This window comes from Arachis hypogaea, chromosome 12, assembly GCF_003086295.3.
Source record: "Arachis hypogaea cultivar Tifrunner chromosome 12, arahy.Tifrunner.gnm2.J5K5, whole genome shotgun sequence".
Taxonomy (NCBI): Eukaryota; Viridiplantae; Streptophyta; class Magnoliopsida; order Fabales; family Fabaceae; genus Arachis; species Arachis hypogaea.
In genome coordinates this window covers 112,944,857-112,962,846 of record NC_092047.1, presented here as the reverse complement: position 1 = coordinate 112,962,846, position 17,990 = coordinate 112,944,857, and the positions used below count along the sequence as shown (strand labels likewise).

General features: G+C 33.5%; 2 protein-coding genes across 2 annotated transcripts; both read right to left on the bottom strand.

Moving 5' to 3' along the window:
* Positions 1 to 312: 312 nt before the first annotated feature.
* On the bottom strand, positions 313 to 1,927 carry LOC112728364 (protein FAR1-RELATED SEQUENCE 5-like). The gene is made up of 3 exons (XM_072208436.1): positions 1,215 to 1,927; positions 557 to 1,120; positions 313 to 346 (listed from the first exon to the last, which is right to left on the bottom strand). The coding sequence occupies exons 1-3, from the start codon at positions 1,925 to 1,927 to the stop codon at positions 313 to 315; spliced, it is 1,311 nt and encodes a 436-aa protein (XP_072064537.1).
* A 1,162-nt stretch (positions 1,928 to 3,089) lies between these two features.
* LOC112728366 (uncharacterized) lies at positions 3,090 to 6,876 on the bottom strand. The gene is made up of 5 exons (XM_025778457.3): positions 5,982 to 6,876; positions 5,807 to 5,908; positions 5,661 to 5,727; positions 5,433 to 5,580; positions 3,090 to 3,276 (listed from the first exon to the last, which is right to left on the bottom strand). The coding sequence occupies exons 1-3, from the start codon at positions 6,477 to 6,479 to the stop codon at positions 5,716 to 5,718; spliced, it is 612 nt and encodes a 203-aa protein (XP_025634242.1). The 5' UTR covers positions 6,480 to 6,876; the 3' UTR covers positions 3,090 to 3,276; positions 5,433 to 5,580; positions 5,661 to 5,715.
* Positions 6,877 to 17,990: the final 11,114 nt, after the last annotated feature.

The window sequence follows — 17,990 nt, the reverse complement described above, 5'->3', positions numbered from 1 at the left end:
ACAGCAGCCAATTGTTTAGAAAATTCCATCAAGGCACTTTGACGACTAATAACAACAGCATCCCTGGTGAACCGACTTGGATCATTGAGTGCTGATTTAATCTTTTTTGTCCATCTATCCAATACCAATGACCGGGGAATCTCACAAATGTCTTTGTCAACCAGAACTTTCACAATATGTTCGCAGGAAATTCCAAATGACTCCATTCTTAAACAGGTACACATGAAGATCATTTCTTCTTGACGAAAATCAACGGTCTACATAAAATCGGGCCTCCCATGCTTACACATAATGTACTTTATGCAATCATCATTATTCTCTATGTTTAGCACCCGCATTGATCCAGCTATAGAGAGAAATGCCCGAAAGAAAAGAAATATCTCATGAGTGTATAACTCAGCAGCATATCTCTCTAGCAGCTCTATACAAGTCTGCATGACGGGCACCCCACGTGTAGATTCATAATCAGCATTAAATTTTTTAAAAGCGCAAGTGTGCAACACACCTTTGAAAATGCTCTACAAAACTTGTCAAATCATACCGCGACCCCACATACCTTGCCACAACTGAGTGTAAACCTTCACATCTTGAGGTAGTTCTAAAGCCAGCAAAGAATTTTTCTCTTATATATGCAGTAGCCCACATATGCTTCTCTTCGTACATGTTGATCACCCACGGCTTATCCTCAAGGCCAAATTCTTCAATAAGCTGAACCCACTTACGCTTAAACACGGGAATCTCATAGTCTCCCAACATGATTTTTCTGAATTTAGATGTAAACGATGGATTTCCAACATTGCTAGTTGCATTTCGAATAAGGTGCCAAGCGCATAATCTATGTCTGACTTCGGGAAATACATCTCTCACTGCATTCCTAATCGCCATGGCCCCATTAGTTATTATTGAGGTCGGGGTCTTGCCATTCATTGCAAACATGAGCTGACGCAGGAGCCAAATATATGTATCAGTAGTTTCGTCCACAACTAACGCAGTAGCAAAAATAATTGTTTGGTTGTGGTGGTTAACCCCGCTGAATATGACTAATGGACAATTATACTCGTTCTTCTTGTACGTAGCATCAAAAGCAATAACATCCCCAAAGAGTCGGTAGTCTAGTTGGCTAATCCCATCAGACCAGAACAAGTTACGTAACAAACCTCTTGAATCATGATATGCCTTGAAATATAATTGTGGATCCTTCAATCACATTGTACATATCTCTGGGACCATAGCCAACAAATTCATACCCGCCTGCTTGACTAGCTAGAAGACCAAATATCTGTGAAGTGCTAATCCCTGACTTTAGCATGTTCACCATTTGCATAATATCTTCCTCTGACATTTTTCTGTGGGCATGCAACATAGCACTGAATTGTGTATCCAATAGATCATGGTTGTGTTTGTCAGAGAAATAAAAGATATGCCACCTTCCAGTTTCTGGTACAAATTTAACATCCATTCGAGCTTCACATCCAGTTCTTGTTTCCAATCTAGGCTCCTTCTTCCTTTTTTCCATCGTGTAATATTTCTCCTCCCTAAATCCTTGCCTATGACATACAAACTTTTGTTTGTAAATCTTGCCAATACTATTCTTGAAGGTCTTGCTCTTCCTTGCACTAAAGCCCTTCGACTTTGAGTACTTCAGATAAAAATCAAATGCAAGTTGCAAAGTAGAAAAGTGATATTTGCCAATTTCCTCCGCAAAATTTTCACTAAATTTCAAAGTTGTAATGTTTTGCATGGAGTCAACCGCATAAGCAGCTTCAAGGATATCTTCTGACTGATTAGATTCAGAAAAATACGCTCCCTCAGTAAATTCATCTCCGAAATCTTGTTCGAATTCATTCTGTTCATCCATCATATCTTGGTCACTTACTAGCTCTTCTTGTTGGTTAAAGTCATCGTCCTCCTGGTATTGCTCATTCATCTCAGTGTCCGTAAATATACCTGATATCTTAAAAATGTCGAATGAAAAAAAAAACAGTACACTCCATCTTATAACATTACATAAAATAGATAGATTCTAATATTGCTAGCAGGGACGGATCCAGAGATTTTAATATGGAGGTGCCAATTTTTATATAATTTTTTTTAATCTATAAAAATAATTAACATATAGTTATTGGAGTTAGTTTTTTAACAGATTTATTAAGATACATATAATTATAATTTTTTCCAATAATTTTATTTTTAATATGATAATTACATAAATAAAATATAACAATATCAATTGTACATTATAAATTTATAAAATACCATATAATTTATAACGAGATTTGCTAAAAATTATCCCATATCTTATTAATTAAAATTCATTATTTCAAAAGTTTTAAAATATTTGAAAATAAATTATAAATTATTAATTATTTAAAAGACACGGTATATCCTTATAGAATACAAGATATACGATATCTTTATAAAATTTTTCTTTTACCAATGTGAATTTAGAAGAAGAGTTAATATTTTTTACAAGAAAATAATATCTACAGTACATAATGTGATTACCAAAACATAACTACTTAAGTTATTATTAATATAAAAATATGAATGTTAAATATATTAATATAAAAAAACAAATGATTTTTTAAAAAAATAAATATAGAAATTATTATATAAAAACTAATTTGAAAGGTACAAAGACTTGAGGGTATGATATTAAATTAGTTAGGTAAAAATATTAGTGAATTAAATAATTAAGACATAGATCTATTACATAGTAAAAATAACACATATAAAACTATTAAATTACATAATATTTTTTTATTTTTTAAACACAAATCTTATATATAAGTATAGTTTCTTAAAATTTTGGGGGGTCCAGGCCCCTACTCGCCCCCTCTAGGTCTGTAACACCCTAACTATCAAAATGTCACGCTTCCGGCTGCGCCACTCTGATAGCTCGAGTATTACCACGACTTTTATAATATTTAAGACTAAAATATGAGTCTGTTTAAAACTTAAAACTGCATAACCTTTCAATAACTCTTTTTCGTGAAAATATAAACATACATGTACATACAAATCAGATACATACATACATATATATATATATATATATATATATATATATATATATATATATATATATATATATATATATATATATATACATAACACTAGTTTACAAATATACATATCATAATTTCCTATCCCTCTTACAAACTTAATAAAGATAAAGGCGAGGGAAAGCAATAGCTACGGTAATACAAAAAGACCGAACAGAAAATAACATAACCCTCCTGAAGCTTCGTCTTCCATATCCTGAAAAGGAATAACCTGTAGGGGAGTGAGAACGTCGTCCTCGCTTGTTCTCACTATAGGATTACAGAAATTGCTATAACAAGATACGTAAAGATAAAATCATTCTTAGAGTTCAGTGATCATTGCTCGTCTTATGAGTCTTTCCCAAAAACCATAGGTTCACATTCGAAATCCAGAAAATTCCTCTTTCAAGACTTGCTAAATTTCTCAAATATTCTAAAACAAAACATTTTTCCTTTCTTAAAGAAAATGTCTGAAAAGTTTTTCCTAGACCGTAACCATGAAAGCAGTTACCTACACGGTATAAATGATCATCCCGTTCCAAGCATAGGTTCATTAAGTCTATGCTGAACCGGTTAGATACTTTATACAGAACTAAGACTCAATATACCAATCGCGGCCTCAAGCCCATCCAATCCAACACGGCCCCCGGCCCAAACAGCTCAATCAGCAACCAACTCATCACAAACCAATCAATTCAAACACAATCAATATTAATGTGGTTCAAGCACAATCAAGAACAATTACAACAAGTATAACAGTTAGCAGTTAACATAAGTATTCACATAGGCAAACCAAATACAATATGCACACCCAAACAATATCACATAAATGCAAATGATGAATGCCTGTCCTACTGGCTGTGATATCACATTGTCGGTTCAATTGCCAACCCGTCACTTTCCCATGGGAATGTTGCCCTTCGGTCACGTATAAATGGGAACCCTCTGGGATAACGTGCCCGCCACACGGTCCAGGATGTCAGTGCCTGCACACTCCTGTGATCCGAAAGGATGTGAGCGGGATACTTTGCCTCCAACCTCACATCTACACGTAAGCGGGATTAACCACCGTCCTTACGCAGGCGCTGCAACCTCGACAAGCGGGATTAACCACCGTCCTTGCCAGGCGCAAGTGACTTATCAACAATCTCGTCAATTATCAAATCTCTCAGCATAAGCGGGACGAACCCGGCCCTTACGCCTACCAAACAATAACTCATCAATCTTGATTATATCCACAATCAATTATGCTCAATATCTTATTTCAAAATCATTCTTGGCCCATTTACTTTTAAATAACAAACATAGTCAAATCACAGCTAGCCAAGAATCACCTTTCAAAACGGAGCCACTTTCCACATCTTTCCAACACTTCCAAAAATCTCAAAACCATGCCAAGTTAAAAATCTCTTTGAAAGACTCAAAATCATTCATTTCTAAATCAAGATTTGGTCGTAAGATTCCTCAGCAGAGTCTCAAGACTTCAGGGGAGAATAACCTAACTCATTTCTTAAATTCCTTGAAAACCTCTGAAACTTTAACTTCTTGAGTTGAATAAATAGAATAGGGTTTAAACCCAAAACCAAATCGTGTTTTCAATTATTCCGAACCAATTTCAAAACCAACCAAACTTAAGCCAAAACCAAATCATTTTTAAACCGAAAACCAATTTCAGTTTTATTCTTAAATCTGTTCCCAAGGGCTCGGGAAGTGTTTCAATTTTAATAAATCAAAGTTCCAAAAAATACTTCAAGCTCTTCCTAAATGTCGTAAAGTGAAATAGATTAATTGAAAACCAGGTTTATTTTAAATCCATTAAAACCCCTCCAAAATCTGTTTACGTAAATCAAATTCCAAAACAAAAAAAATCCATATTTAAATTGATTTTTAAGGCATAATTCCTTTCATAATAATTACATTAAAAATATAGAGATTTTCCTAATAAGGCAAGTTCAAACATAATTTATTTCTCAACCGTTTAAGTCAAAGCATAATTCATTCTTTTCCAAAATAATAATTCCAATCAAAATCTCAGATTTTCTAGAAATTTCGGCAGCATCTCCCCTAAAACTTGGACTTTGCCACCCTTTCCGAGTCCCAACAAAACCAATCATCAACTCTTTCTGCCAGGTTCAAGACCAAATCAGTTTCTAATAAAACAAAACTCAACTTTCAAATTATCAAAAATCATTCAAATCAACCAATCCAGAAATCTCCAATTTATCATAATCAGACATTGTTACTATCAAACAGGCAACCATATTCATTCAAGATAAAACCAGACAATTCATAAGACTCACATAACTACCAGAAATACATTTTGTACAGCATATCTATTTATAACAATTTCCACTTTAAAATAAATCAGTTTGTATAAAAAGCCCCTACCTTGGCTCGTCGAATACATGAACCACACGCGTCACAGGAAAGCCTTTCGTCTCGGCCCGAAACCAACAACCAACATCCCAGCTTCGCTTATTTTTCTCAACAGCAGAAACAGCCTCAACGCCACGTATATAAGCTCGGATACTAATTCCTAACACATCAATATCGCGAAAAATCTCAAAACTCATAACTAAAAGCTAAAGGCGAAGGTTCCGAGATAGAGACACTTACAGAAAGAAAAGGAACGGCACAACAGTCACAGCAACACTTATGCGACACGCAATCATCAGGACCCAACCTACGTTACCAAACCTCAAGGTCTTTAACCAAACATAACCAAACACTAAAGCGGGGATTTTCGAAACACAATTACTTACCAAACTAAGAAAATGAAATAGCGATGATAGCTGAACCGTTTTGCCGGCAGCCCCGGCAACCACCTCGAGTGGCGGCGGCGACCAGATCTCCGGCGACGGTAACTGAAACCAATCATACAACGGCAATAAAGCTTCTGGAATTCCAAAGGAAACGAAGACCAACTTAAATCCTTACCGGCAGAATTTTCTGGCGGCCAGGCACGGCGGCGAGATTGGTTTCTCCTCCGGCAGCGGCCTCTTCCCAGGTTCTCTCTCTCTCTTCGTGGATCTGCTCAACGGTGACAGACCAGAGGTGGCGGCAGTGGCACACGCAGTAGTGACGGCACACGACGGCGACTGGCGCAACGACGGCGGCTGAAGGCAGCTCCTTCAGCTTGCGTCTTCGGCAGCAACAACTCCCCCTCCTTACACTGTCCTCTCCCTCAGCTCCGATCCCTGTTAGCGACTCGCGGCGGCGACAGGGGCAAGGGTCGATGGCAATGACTCCAAGGGAAACAACGAGCAAGGACGGCGGTGAAGAAGACCCTGACGGCAACGTTGGCGCGGCCACACGGAATGGCGACGCCTTCCTCTCCTCGCGACTCTCGATGGTGCGGCGGCAATGGCATTTCGCGAGGATGGCGCGGGCTCCTCTCTTCACCGGCGCTCTCCTTCCCTCTCGGATCTCCTCCATCCCTTGCCAACAGCGGCGGCGGCGGTGGCAGTGACACCCACCGCGCCGCCTTCCTCTTCTTCTCCCTTCCCCTTTCCTGCGGCTCCCTTCCCCTATGTCCCCTTTCTTTCTTCCTTCCTTTCTTTCACAGGAAACTATGTTGTTTAATGAGAGTGAGGGTGTGGGGCAGCAGCTGCTGCTCCTTGGGTTTTAGGGTGGCTGGGGTTTGGTGAGTGTGTGGGGGTGTTAGGTTAGATTTAGGGTTAGGGGTAGTTCTGTAATTTCAAATAATAATAGGGATAATATGGTAATTGGAAATAAATTCTAATCCAATAATAATAATATATAGAAATACTATTCGATCATCAATTTTACAAATTATTTTCAATAAAATGTTCAAATCCAAAAATTAGAAATAATATAGTTAATTTCTTTATTTTCCAAAATAGTAGTATCAATATTTTAAAATATTAATTATTTAGTCCAAATCATATAAAAATCCTTATTATTTCACAACTACCAACTCTATAATTTAAATATAGAAAATAATTCAATAATCATAAATTAGATGAAATTCTGATTTAAATAGCCAAACCTCATTATTTTCGAATTTCTAAAACTTTAAATTGTAAATAGTAAAATAATCCATAATTATAGAGTTGGGATAAAAATCTTAATTTATCTCAAATCCAATTAATCAAAACTACCTTTAATTATTTTCAATAAAACAATTTCTTGAAAATAAAACTGTAAATAATGTATGGTTTAAGATTAGTTTAAAATAGGACTTTTCAAAAGTCTTGGGTCTTACAAGGTCCGTCCCTGATTGCTAGCTAATTAGTAATAAAAAATAATAACATCTATTTACTTTTTAGTATTTCTCGTTGTCTGTGAATTAATAAAAGATAAAAAAATATTTTTTTATTACACAATCAATTTTCCGAATAAAGTATCGAAACGAATAATTGGAAAATTAGAGATTCTATTCACTACCTCGATTTTGTAATCAAAACGATGGATTATTTTCTGAACACTACAATGAAAAAATTGATTGGACCTTTGCTGATTGTTGCAACGGTGATTGTCAATTAACGATGAACAAAAAGTGGATATTAAATAGATGGATAAAAAATGAAAAAAAAAATTGGATATTGAGTAGATGAATGTTTGAAAGAAAACAATGAAATTTTTTATAATCAAAGAGAATGATACACGATTTCAATAGTGGGACTGAATAATTGGTGATGGATTATTCACTAATTTATAATGTTAATATTAAAGAAAATATAAGATTAGAGCATCTAAATCAAAATAAAACCTTAAAAAAGGAAGATAAAATTTTAAAGATAAGATAGATGAATAACAAGATAATTTCTAAAAACGATAACAAGATTGAAATAGGCGTAATACATCGTGTTCCAATCGATTGAATTCTCATGCCAATCGATTGAAATTGGCAAATCCATATTGTTTAGGTGAATTCAATCGATTGAGTCACAAAAGCAATCGATTGTTTTGGTGAGACCCCAGGTTGTTTTCAAGCATTCAATCAATTGGAGAGTGTAAACAATCGATTGAATTACAAAAATCTACTTTTTATTCATCGTTCAATCGATTGGGTCATATGACCAATCGATTGATTTATGCGAAAACCATGCTTTTGGCAATTTTCAATCGATTGTTTTGTGATAAACTGTAATCCAATCGATTGGTTTTCAAGAAAACACGATTTTATGATTTATCAGCAACGTCACGGATCGAATATAAACTTTTAATCCATTCAAATGGCCAAAAGCTTTATTACGATCAATGGAAGATCTAATTCGTTATTATTTTTGTTTTTGATTATTAACAAACATAATAGATAATTGATAAAATAATAATTTATAAAATAAAAAACTGTTTTTATAATTAAATAAAATATATGGGGTCAATTTATAATTAAAAAAATATATTTTATTATGAGACTATTTAATAATCCAAACGTTCTGGGACCATTGAATCCGGTGCCAACTGTTATCATCCATTATCTATGAGTTACAATGCAATCGCGCTTCCCACACATGTAACGCCACACTAACATAGATCATCCTCGACCCTTTTTATTTTTACTCTTTTGATTATTTTTTTAAAATTATAAGTTTATAACCACACCACATACACATGCACACTCTTTTTTTTTTTTTCTCTTTTTAAAATTTAGAGAAAAGGATAAATAGGTCCTTGACCTTTTGTCTCGCGGACATTTTTGTTCCTAATCATTGAAAAATACTTTTAAGTCCCTGACCTTCACAAAATTTGGACGGATCAGTCCCTCCGTCCAAATGCCTCTGTCAGGGACTGATGCGTCCAAATGTCTTCGTTAAGGATTGATCCGTCCAAATTTTGTGAAGGTCAGGGACTTAAAAGTATTTTTCAATGGTCAGGGACGAAAATATCCGCGGAACAAAAGGTCAGGAACCTATTTGTCATTTTCTCTAAAATTTATGACCACGCCACACACATGCCCTCTTTTTTTTTTTTTAACTTAAAACCGCACCACACTTGCACTCTTTTTTTTCTCACTTTTCTTTTTTGGATAATTTATAACCACATTGCACATGCTTTTTTCAATTTTAAATTTTTTTAGTGGTTTTTTTTTTGGAAAAAAAAACATAAAAGGAAGTCAACTTGACAGTATTCCTTCCTCTTTATCAATGTCTTGGCCATGTGGGTATTCTCATTTTGTCTCTAACTTCATTACTGGAATTAAATTTCGCCTAATAAAGCTGTTAATATGACAGTGTTAGTTTTAAAAAAAATCAAATAAAAATGAAAATTGAAACTTAAGTAATATATGCAGTTAAAAAAAATTGATGGTAATATAACTCTCAACCTTAATTTTAGATCTACTAGAAAGGCAAGTAGACAAACATACAGGATTTTGTTTTGGACAATAACAATAAAATAACAATAACAACAACAATAATAATAGTAGAAATCAAATTTTTGCTTTTGAACCTTTCCCAATCATTGCCTCCAATCAGAACATAGTTAAAAAATAAAATTAATAAAAGAAGAATAAAGAACAAATTAAATAGCACTTCAAGGCTTAGTTACTCTCATTTAAGTGCATCCAGGTTCCAAGATTCAATAATGCAGTGGATTATTTCGGTATATACTATTTAGTCATAGACAGTAAATTAATGAAGTATCTTTTGTAAAATTTAAATAATAGAATATAAACTATGTAAATAATTTTATATTCGAACAAAGATATTTAAGACTTAACCTAAAGTGAATATTCATCCTGGTAATGTTTTAAACTTAATTAAGAATAAATAAAGATTAACTGATGATTGAGTCAAGATCAGGCAAATATATACGTTTAGGCTTTTTTGAAGCGATTTTAATATTGGTATACAATAAGTAAAATGTAGGATCAACAAAATAAATAAATAAGAGGAAGTATAGGGAGCTAATGGAAATTTTGTACAATGTGTACAATGGAGGTTTAGGGATATCCGATTCAGTATTAGAGATATAACCATCAGTGTTATATTTTTCTATTAGGTTAAGTTTTTGGGATGAGTGGTTTCATGACATGATATCAGAGCTCTAGATCCGAAAGGTCAAGAGTTCGATCTTTGGTAAACTCCAAAATCAGCTTAAGCTTTTGGGATGAGTGATTTCATGACATGAGATGTTTATTATCCTAGTACCCGGATGGTTATTCTGATAGTATGGGTGATGTTCATTTCCGGATGGTTATTCTGGATAGTATGGGTGATGTTCATTTTATTCATATTGGGCCAAAGATTTAGCCCATTGTACACATTGTACATTTACACCATTGACTCCTTAGCAGTACTCAATAAATAACTCAGTATTGAGGTTGGAAGTGATTACTGAATCCAAAAGCATTTGTGTAATAATGGAAAGTATAAGATAGAATGATGCATGCCATTCCAACCAAATCTCTAACTAATTAATTAATCATTTCTCTTTCACAGAATCTAGTGGCTAAGACTTCAATTGAATAGAAGTCATAAAACTTTGGGCAGAAACATAATTCTATTGATCCTATGCAACATCCTACGTACCATCTTTCCTCTTGGTAGCTGAGCTCTGACAATCACTAACATAACTAGGGAATTTGTTGAATTTTTGAAACACTCATAATGGGGTGTGGTGTTAAATTAGCAACTTAATTTGATTTACACAAAAAATAATTATAGTATTTTACTAATCAAACTATGTATGTGCCACCTTAACTAATTTTTCTTGTTGACCAAACAGACACAAAACATTCTTGACTTAGTGGCAACTCTCTTTTCTGTATGCTTACATATCTGAATTGGCTATGACCAATATGAATAAGGAAAAATGCATGACATATCAACTTAGTCTCTTAGCATGAATGTGCAAACAAAAACTGTACTCTAAATTGTTTTAACAAATTTAATGATTATGCACAATGCACAAAAGAGAAAGGATACTTTAGGTGGATCAAAACTTCAACTAAAGAGAAAGAAATATAATACATACCATTCCTTCAAATGCTTTCCGTACAGCAAAGTTGAGATCAACTTCCAATAAAACTGGATCTTTATCCTCCTCAAATTCAACTTCTGTCCACCTGTTAACACTGAGAGCACCTGCACAAAAGCTCTCCATCTTTTGGCAATCGATTAGTGAGAATTTGTCCGATAATGGGAATTTTAAGGCAATGTTTCCATTGTAAAAGCTTCCAAGGTTTGGTAGGGAGCAAAGGGACAGAGTTTTCAATTTAGGAAACACTATTATCTCTTCTTCAACAACCTCCGATGACTCCTCTGTCTCTTTTGACACTATCTCTTCTAATGATTCACAATCTTTTACTGACATGTTCTTCAGTTGATGCAAAGTTCTGCTTGTTGAAGGTGTGAACAAACTCAAAAGACCATTGCATTCTGATATGTTCAATTCTATTAGGCTGGAGAACGATACCTTGCTTGGTACTATGCTCCTCAAACAATTACACTGGTCTATTAGCAACTTTTCAAGATTTTTTAGAAATGAGATCCATCCATGCATGTTCTAATCCAATGGACTTCAGTTTAGACAGCTTAATCAACTGCAAACATTTTAAATGAGGAAGAATTCCTTTGCCGTCGTCCATGTTGGGACTCTCAGAGCAGAATATCTCTTTGAAAGAGCTACAACTCACAGCAAGATTTTCTATGTTTGGAAGCTGGGAGTCCTTCATATGGAAAAGTATCTGAATCGTCATGAAAACATTGCAACTGAAGAGCTTCTAATTTTGAAAGGCCATTCACATGAAACTGCTCATGCCACATCATCATGATCTCCTCCTTGCTCAGTGCTAGAAACTTTAAGTTTGGAATTACCTACAAGGGAAAGAAAATATGGCCAATTTAGCATACTACATACATGATGGTCAAAATAATTAATATGACATGGATGGATATATGTCATAAAATTTAACAAGACATGAAACCTTTTCTGACAAGAAAATGGCTTGATTCTTTGCTTGTGGATGTTGATATCTCTGAGACTCACATTCGAATGTCTTCATCTTGTCACAGTGGAATAAGTGCACTTCCTCTAGCTTGGGGCATTCTAACTTGTGGGGTGCAGAGTAGAAACATTTTAATTCTGGTAAAGACCACAGTTTTATGGAGGTCATGCAATGCAAACTCTTTAGGAGCATTCAACATCTGCTTCATCCTTTGCAACAATTTCCACCAATCTATCACACTCTGTTATTTCCACTTTCTCAAGTTTATTCAAAATTTCGGCTACAGATATTGGAAACAACCTTTGAAGGTTGTTGCATCCATGCACATACACTTTTTCAAAGCTCTGAAAGTAACTAATTTATTGAGTAGGATCTGAATCCCAAACATGTTCAGGATTTGGTAGCTCCTCAATAGTCATTTTCTTTAAGTCAGACCTTAAAGGATTGATCTTTGTGTCTTTTGCTTCATGTGTCACTTCAAATATTGTTTTTGATTAAATATATTTAACTAACCATTTAAGAATTCACAATGTATGTCACCATGTCTATATATATGTTTTTTAGGGTGCTTCTATGGTGGCCAACAAGTTAAGGTGGCTAAAGTGACCATGTGATGTGTACTGTATTTCTTGATGACACATGCAGTAGAAATTTGTGATTGACTGTACTATGACCAAATGAATTTTTTAATTACAGTAAAAATAATAATAGTTGATAACATTAATGAAAGGCAAAATCATAAAATTGAAATTTATTTTTGGGAAAAAAATTATTAGAAAAAATAAAAGAAATTTAAAAGCTACCGTTAGGGTTCCAAATTGAAACAGGGGACTTAGTGAATGGATGGTGTAGTGAGTCAGTGATTATTGTTGAAGGTTGTTGGCCTCTCTTTGTGGCCAGTGGTGGTCTGCGGAGGTGAAATTCGTTGTGGGTCGTTGTCGCGGCACCTGTTAAACATTGATCGGAGAAGGTGATTTGCGTGGATGATTCTATGAAGGTGTCCGAGGCGGGGGTATGTAATGGGCGGCGTTGAATGGCACTAGTCGGAGGTGAAAGTTGTAAACTCTGTTAAATTAGTAGATAATTAGTCAATAAATTAGTTTTTAATAAAGAAGATTAGAAACGCGAATATTATATCAAATTAGGATAGAACTCATCAAAACGAGAATTTTGACACTAATTTTGAAGAAAACGGCCCAAGATTGGATCGAACCGGGCCCAAACCGGGCCAACCCTTGAATAAACCCAATCTCCTTCATTACCCCATTATAGCTGAAGTAGCGTTGCAGCAACAAGGGAGAGGAGCGAAGGAAAATTCCCCGTAACCTTACGTTGATTTTAAATCACCGTAACTCCTCCGTTCGAGCTCCAATCGCCGCACCATTTGTAGCCACGCGATCACTGCGTCGAGCTCTACATTTCTACCGGAACAATTTCATAGGATCCAATTAGCTTGAGAAAAACGTTCACTCTTACTTATGTGAAGCTTGGGTAAGGTTGTGAATAAATAATTGGAGTTTGAAATTGTGGATATTGGAACTTGGAGGAAGCTAAACACTAGAGTTTTGTTGAGGTTTTGGGGCTGTGTTAGTTTTAATAAATTGCCTTGATCATTACGAGGAATCGGCCAAGGTATGGTTTTGGTTTCTCATAGATAATATATAATGTTTTGATGAAAACATAGGCTAGATGACCATAGGATAGGTTGGAAATGTGGGAATGTGTTAATGCTAGTAACCTTGATGGAAATGTTGAATTATAGCGAATGAGTTGATGAATAATATGATTTTGTTGAGTTGGTTGTAGGAATTGTATTAATTAATGTTGTTGATGGGAATTGATGAATGATTATTGATGATGAAAGATTGAGGATTGGTTGAGTTATCTATATATGTGTGTTTGTTGAGTAATAAATGAATTGAGAATTGGAAATGATTTTGATATTGGAATTGGTTTGTTTTATTGGAAATAATTTGAAAAAGGTTTGAAAGGTGGTTTGGTTTATTTTGTGGGGATCATGATTATTTACCACCCACCAGATTTTAAAGAAAATTATTTTGTGGGGATCGTGGTTATTTACCACCCACGTGTGTGTTGTTTTCCAATTGAAAATGTCTGTGGGGATCGAGGTGGTTTACCGCCCGCAGATGGTGGGGATGGAGGTGGTTTACCGCCCACCAGGTGGGATCGTGGTACTGTACCGCTCACCAGTTGATGTCCGGGTTAGCTACTGGACATGTCGGGTTGGCTATATAACCGACGGATGAGACTCATCAACCATAGGATAGACATACATCATTTGCATATGTGTGTTTTGTTTGATTGTGCATTAATTGAGCTTGCCTACGTGATTATTATGCTTACCTGTTATATTTGCTATTTGCTGTATCTGTATCCTACTTGTGTTTACTTTGTCTGTATTGCTTATCTGTGCACCGGAGTTTTGGAAGATTGGAGGAAGGTAGAAATTAGGGCTTAAGTTAGAAAGGAATTAGAAATAAGAACCTCAGATAACCTACCCTGTTTATGGTTTCCATTTATAAACTTTAAGATTTAAATCTGAGTGGCGGAGTTCTAGGATCGCCTCTGGCTTTCCCGGGACCTTATATATTATGTATGTGGGAACCATTACCATGCTGAGAACCTCCAGTTCTCATTCCATACTATGTTGTTGTTTTTCAAATGCAGGTCGAGAGGCATCTTGTTAGGCGTCTGGACTCTTGAAGCGGAGGGGTTACTGGGTTATTTTGTTATATATATATATATATATATACTTGGCTTTCTCTCCGTATAACTTGTTCCTTTTGATCCCCTTAGAGGTTTATGGAGATGCAGGATTGTGTATATGAACTTTTGGATTTTGGATATGTATTAAATATTCACCGGCCAGTCTTGACTTCGCGGCCTGAGTTAAGAGCTTGTTATTTTGTATCTTTGGCACTCCATTCATACTTCTGTTATCTTATGTTTAACAATTATGGTTTTCTTAGCACGCAAGTTAACTCGTTTCTTGAGCGTTGCGCTTTTATTTCGCGATTTTTATTTCCTCTATTCTTCAAAGCTCCTAGCATATTATAATTCTTCTGCTATTATATGTACTCATTTTGTTTTAGAGGTCGTAATACCACACCACCTCTGTTTTACGACTTAAGCGTAAAGCTTAGAGTGGTAGGGTGTTACAAAAGTGGGGAATAAGCGTCGTGGGTCATTGGCATCGTATCTGGTAGGCACAGATTGGAGAAGGCTATGTGGGTGAAATTGAACATCAAGGTGGTGGAAGCAGCTTGGTGCAACGGGTATATCGTCTGTGTGGGTGTAATTATAAGATTTATTCTTTATATTTCGATAAAACCAATTTAACAACTATACATTATTTCTAAATTGCTTTTATGTAATGAAAAAAGTTCTAAAATAGAAGTTAAAAGATTTGTCTACAATTCGATTCTTCCGTATTCAAAATTTTAGCTCCGTCCCTGATAATATAAATACAAAACTATTTTATAAACTATTATAATTAAAATATCGTTTATCGTAATTTTATATGAATATCTTAAAAAAATACGACTGACTCTTTTTATTTTATATTTACGTTTTGTATTTGTCAATTCCCATTTTTTCTTTAGTTTTAAAACTTATATCATGGAATCAACAAATAATATGTATAATTATGGATATACAAATTAGAAAACAAAGAATTTTTTGTTAAATAAAAAATAACAAATTAATATCTTAAAAAAGTTTAAACGTTGATAAAACTAACAAATTTACTTCACAAGTCGTGGTGGTTTTGCAATTTTTATATTTGTTTTTTTTTTTTAATTTTATACAACAACCACGCTTTATATAAATATTGAGAGGACAAAAAAAAATTAACATTGAATTCAATTTTAAGATAATCTGATATGAGTGATTTTCAACTAGTTTATTTAAGTAAATTATTAATAGATATGACATTAAAAAAGTAAATCTTATTAATAAAACTATGAAGATTTTTAATAAGAACAATGTTACATGACTAATAAGTATTATCATTTTTTGTCGGTACTTAGTCGGTAATAATTTGTGCACATATTTATAAAGATTTTGTACACAATGAACATATATATAGTTTACACCTATATTTATCAAAATTTTACATATATGGATCATTACCATTTACACTCAAAATTTTCAAAGTTTGAACACATAAATTAATAAAATTTATCTGTTAAAAATAATTTAGTATTTATATTCAATAAAAGATGAGCAAAACTACTAAAAATTACTAATATCCAAAAAATTATCTTTTAATAATAATAATAATAATAACAAGAACAAAATTAATAATAACTATGATAATATCAACAATACTGTTTAATAGCTATTTTTATTCAAAATAATAATATTTTCTTATAAAATTTTAACATTTTATAAATTTATACTCTCATATAATTCATGCTACAAATACATTAATATTAGGAGCTCACATAAATATCACATGATTTAATTTTTGTTTTTTTTTTTTTTTGGGATTATACTCATCATTAATAATTCGTTATCTCTTATTGATTAAACATTATAATGGATTTTCACACTAAGGCCCAACTATTGAAGTTTTAAAATTATCCACTCAAACAACACTAACAGATTTTTTTTCTTCAAATGAAAGGGCCACATGATATACATATTATTTTGGTCAGTTTATTTATTTTTTAGTCCTGTAATAATTATTAACAACAAGCCCCTATCACTCTAAGTAATAACTTGTACCCAATTCTTTACTTATTATGTATTCATTGGTCAGTCAAAACTTAGTCACTCTTAACCACTATAACCTTGGTCATCAAAGACTTTTTTTTTTTTTTATTCATATCATGGAGCTTTTGGGAGTAAGTTTAGGGGATTGGCAGCAAATATATGAAGAAAAATAATTCTATAATAAAAAATGATTTATCATTATTTATATTATATTAAATATTTTATTTGACTTTAAGAATTGAGTCATATTATAAACTAAACTTTTTTTTTAACCGTGTAATTCATGAAGATCAAGTTACAACAGGCTTTATTTTCTGGGTTTAACCCAAACAGTGAAATATAGGAATTCATAACGTGATTGTGACTAAGTCTTTGTTAATATTAGTGTAAGACCAAAACATGGTTATACATTTGTATTGTTATGAATGTTGGTGAGACGTTAATGGTATCGATAAAGATAATATCAAATTGTTGTTAAAATATGAATCTTTTAGATATGTTATTTATATTTATTTTTGTTTCGTATTATTTGATGGACATGGGAGTTTTGGAAAAAAAATTAAATTTTATATCCAATTAATTATAAATCGAAAAGTTAACTTAATGCATGAAATATAAATGAATAAACAGAATATTTCGTATATGTTCTCATATGTATAAGAATAGCTTATTTATTTTATAAGGCTATAGTATGGCAATGTTAAAAGGAGAAGAGATTCTTTAACTGGATAAGCATTTTGACCTTGACTATGTGTTTAATTTGGAGAATGAGAGATCTGTAATAAGGATGCAACATATTTTCTGAGGAGATTCTGATTTGTCCATTGAATCAACAATGTATTCAATCTCTTTATCGATTATTATGATATATTAGTGCTTTATTAGCTCGCTCTGAGAATATACTCCGGCATCAAAATTCATCTCCATTTAATAACTCACATTGCTTGTTGCATAGGCAGAGATCTTGATGAAGCTTCATACTTCAAATCTCAGCTTGAAAGCATCTGTAAATATTGAGGAGGACTCAACAACATCTGGAAGCTTCGGTTAGGGGAATCAAAGAGTTGGTGAACAGGAATTGGAATATCAGAATCGTTTAATATTATTTATTACAAAAATAATTTTTTGTTATGTTTTCAATACATAAAAACAATAAATAGTATTAAAATGTTTCATTTTATAGTATACTTAACCTATATCCTTAAAACACACGATAACAAAATTCAAAAAAAAAAAAAAAAACAAAAATTAAAAAAAGCATCTCTAAATAACATATTTATTAAGACAATGAGGAG

What these genes read in the sequence shown, in the direction of transcription:
- LOC112728364 (XM_072208436.1), bottom strand. Translation starts at nt 1,927, where the DNA reads ATGAATGAGCAATACCAGGAGGACGATGACTTTAACCAACAAGAAGAG. An exon ending in GGCTATGGTCCCAGAGATAT is followed by an intron (nt 1,121 to 1,214) that starts GTACAATGTGAT and finishes TGATGGGATTAG; the next exon opens with CCAACTAGACTACCGACTCT. An exon ending in TTACACTCAGTTGTGGCAAG is followed by an intron (nt 347 to 556) that starts GTATGTGGGGTC and finishes TTCTCTCTATAG; the next exon opens with CTGGATCAATGCGGGTGCTA.
- LOC112728366 (XM_025778457.3), bottom strand. Translation starts at nt 6,479, where the DNA reads ATGGAGGAGATCCGAGAGGGAAGGAGAGCGCCGGTGAAGAGAGGAGCC. An exon ending in GCCGCCAGAAAATTCTGCCG is followed by an intron (nt 5,909 to 5,981) that starts GTAAGGATTTAA and finishes GATTGGTTTCAG; the next exon opens with TTACCGTCGCCGGAGATCTG.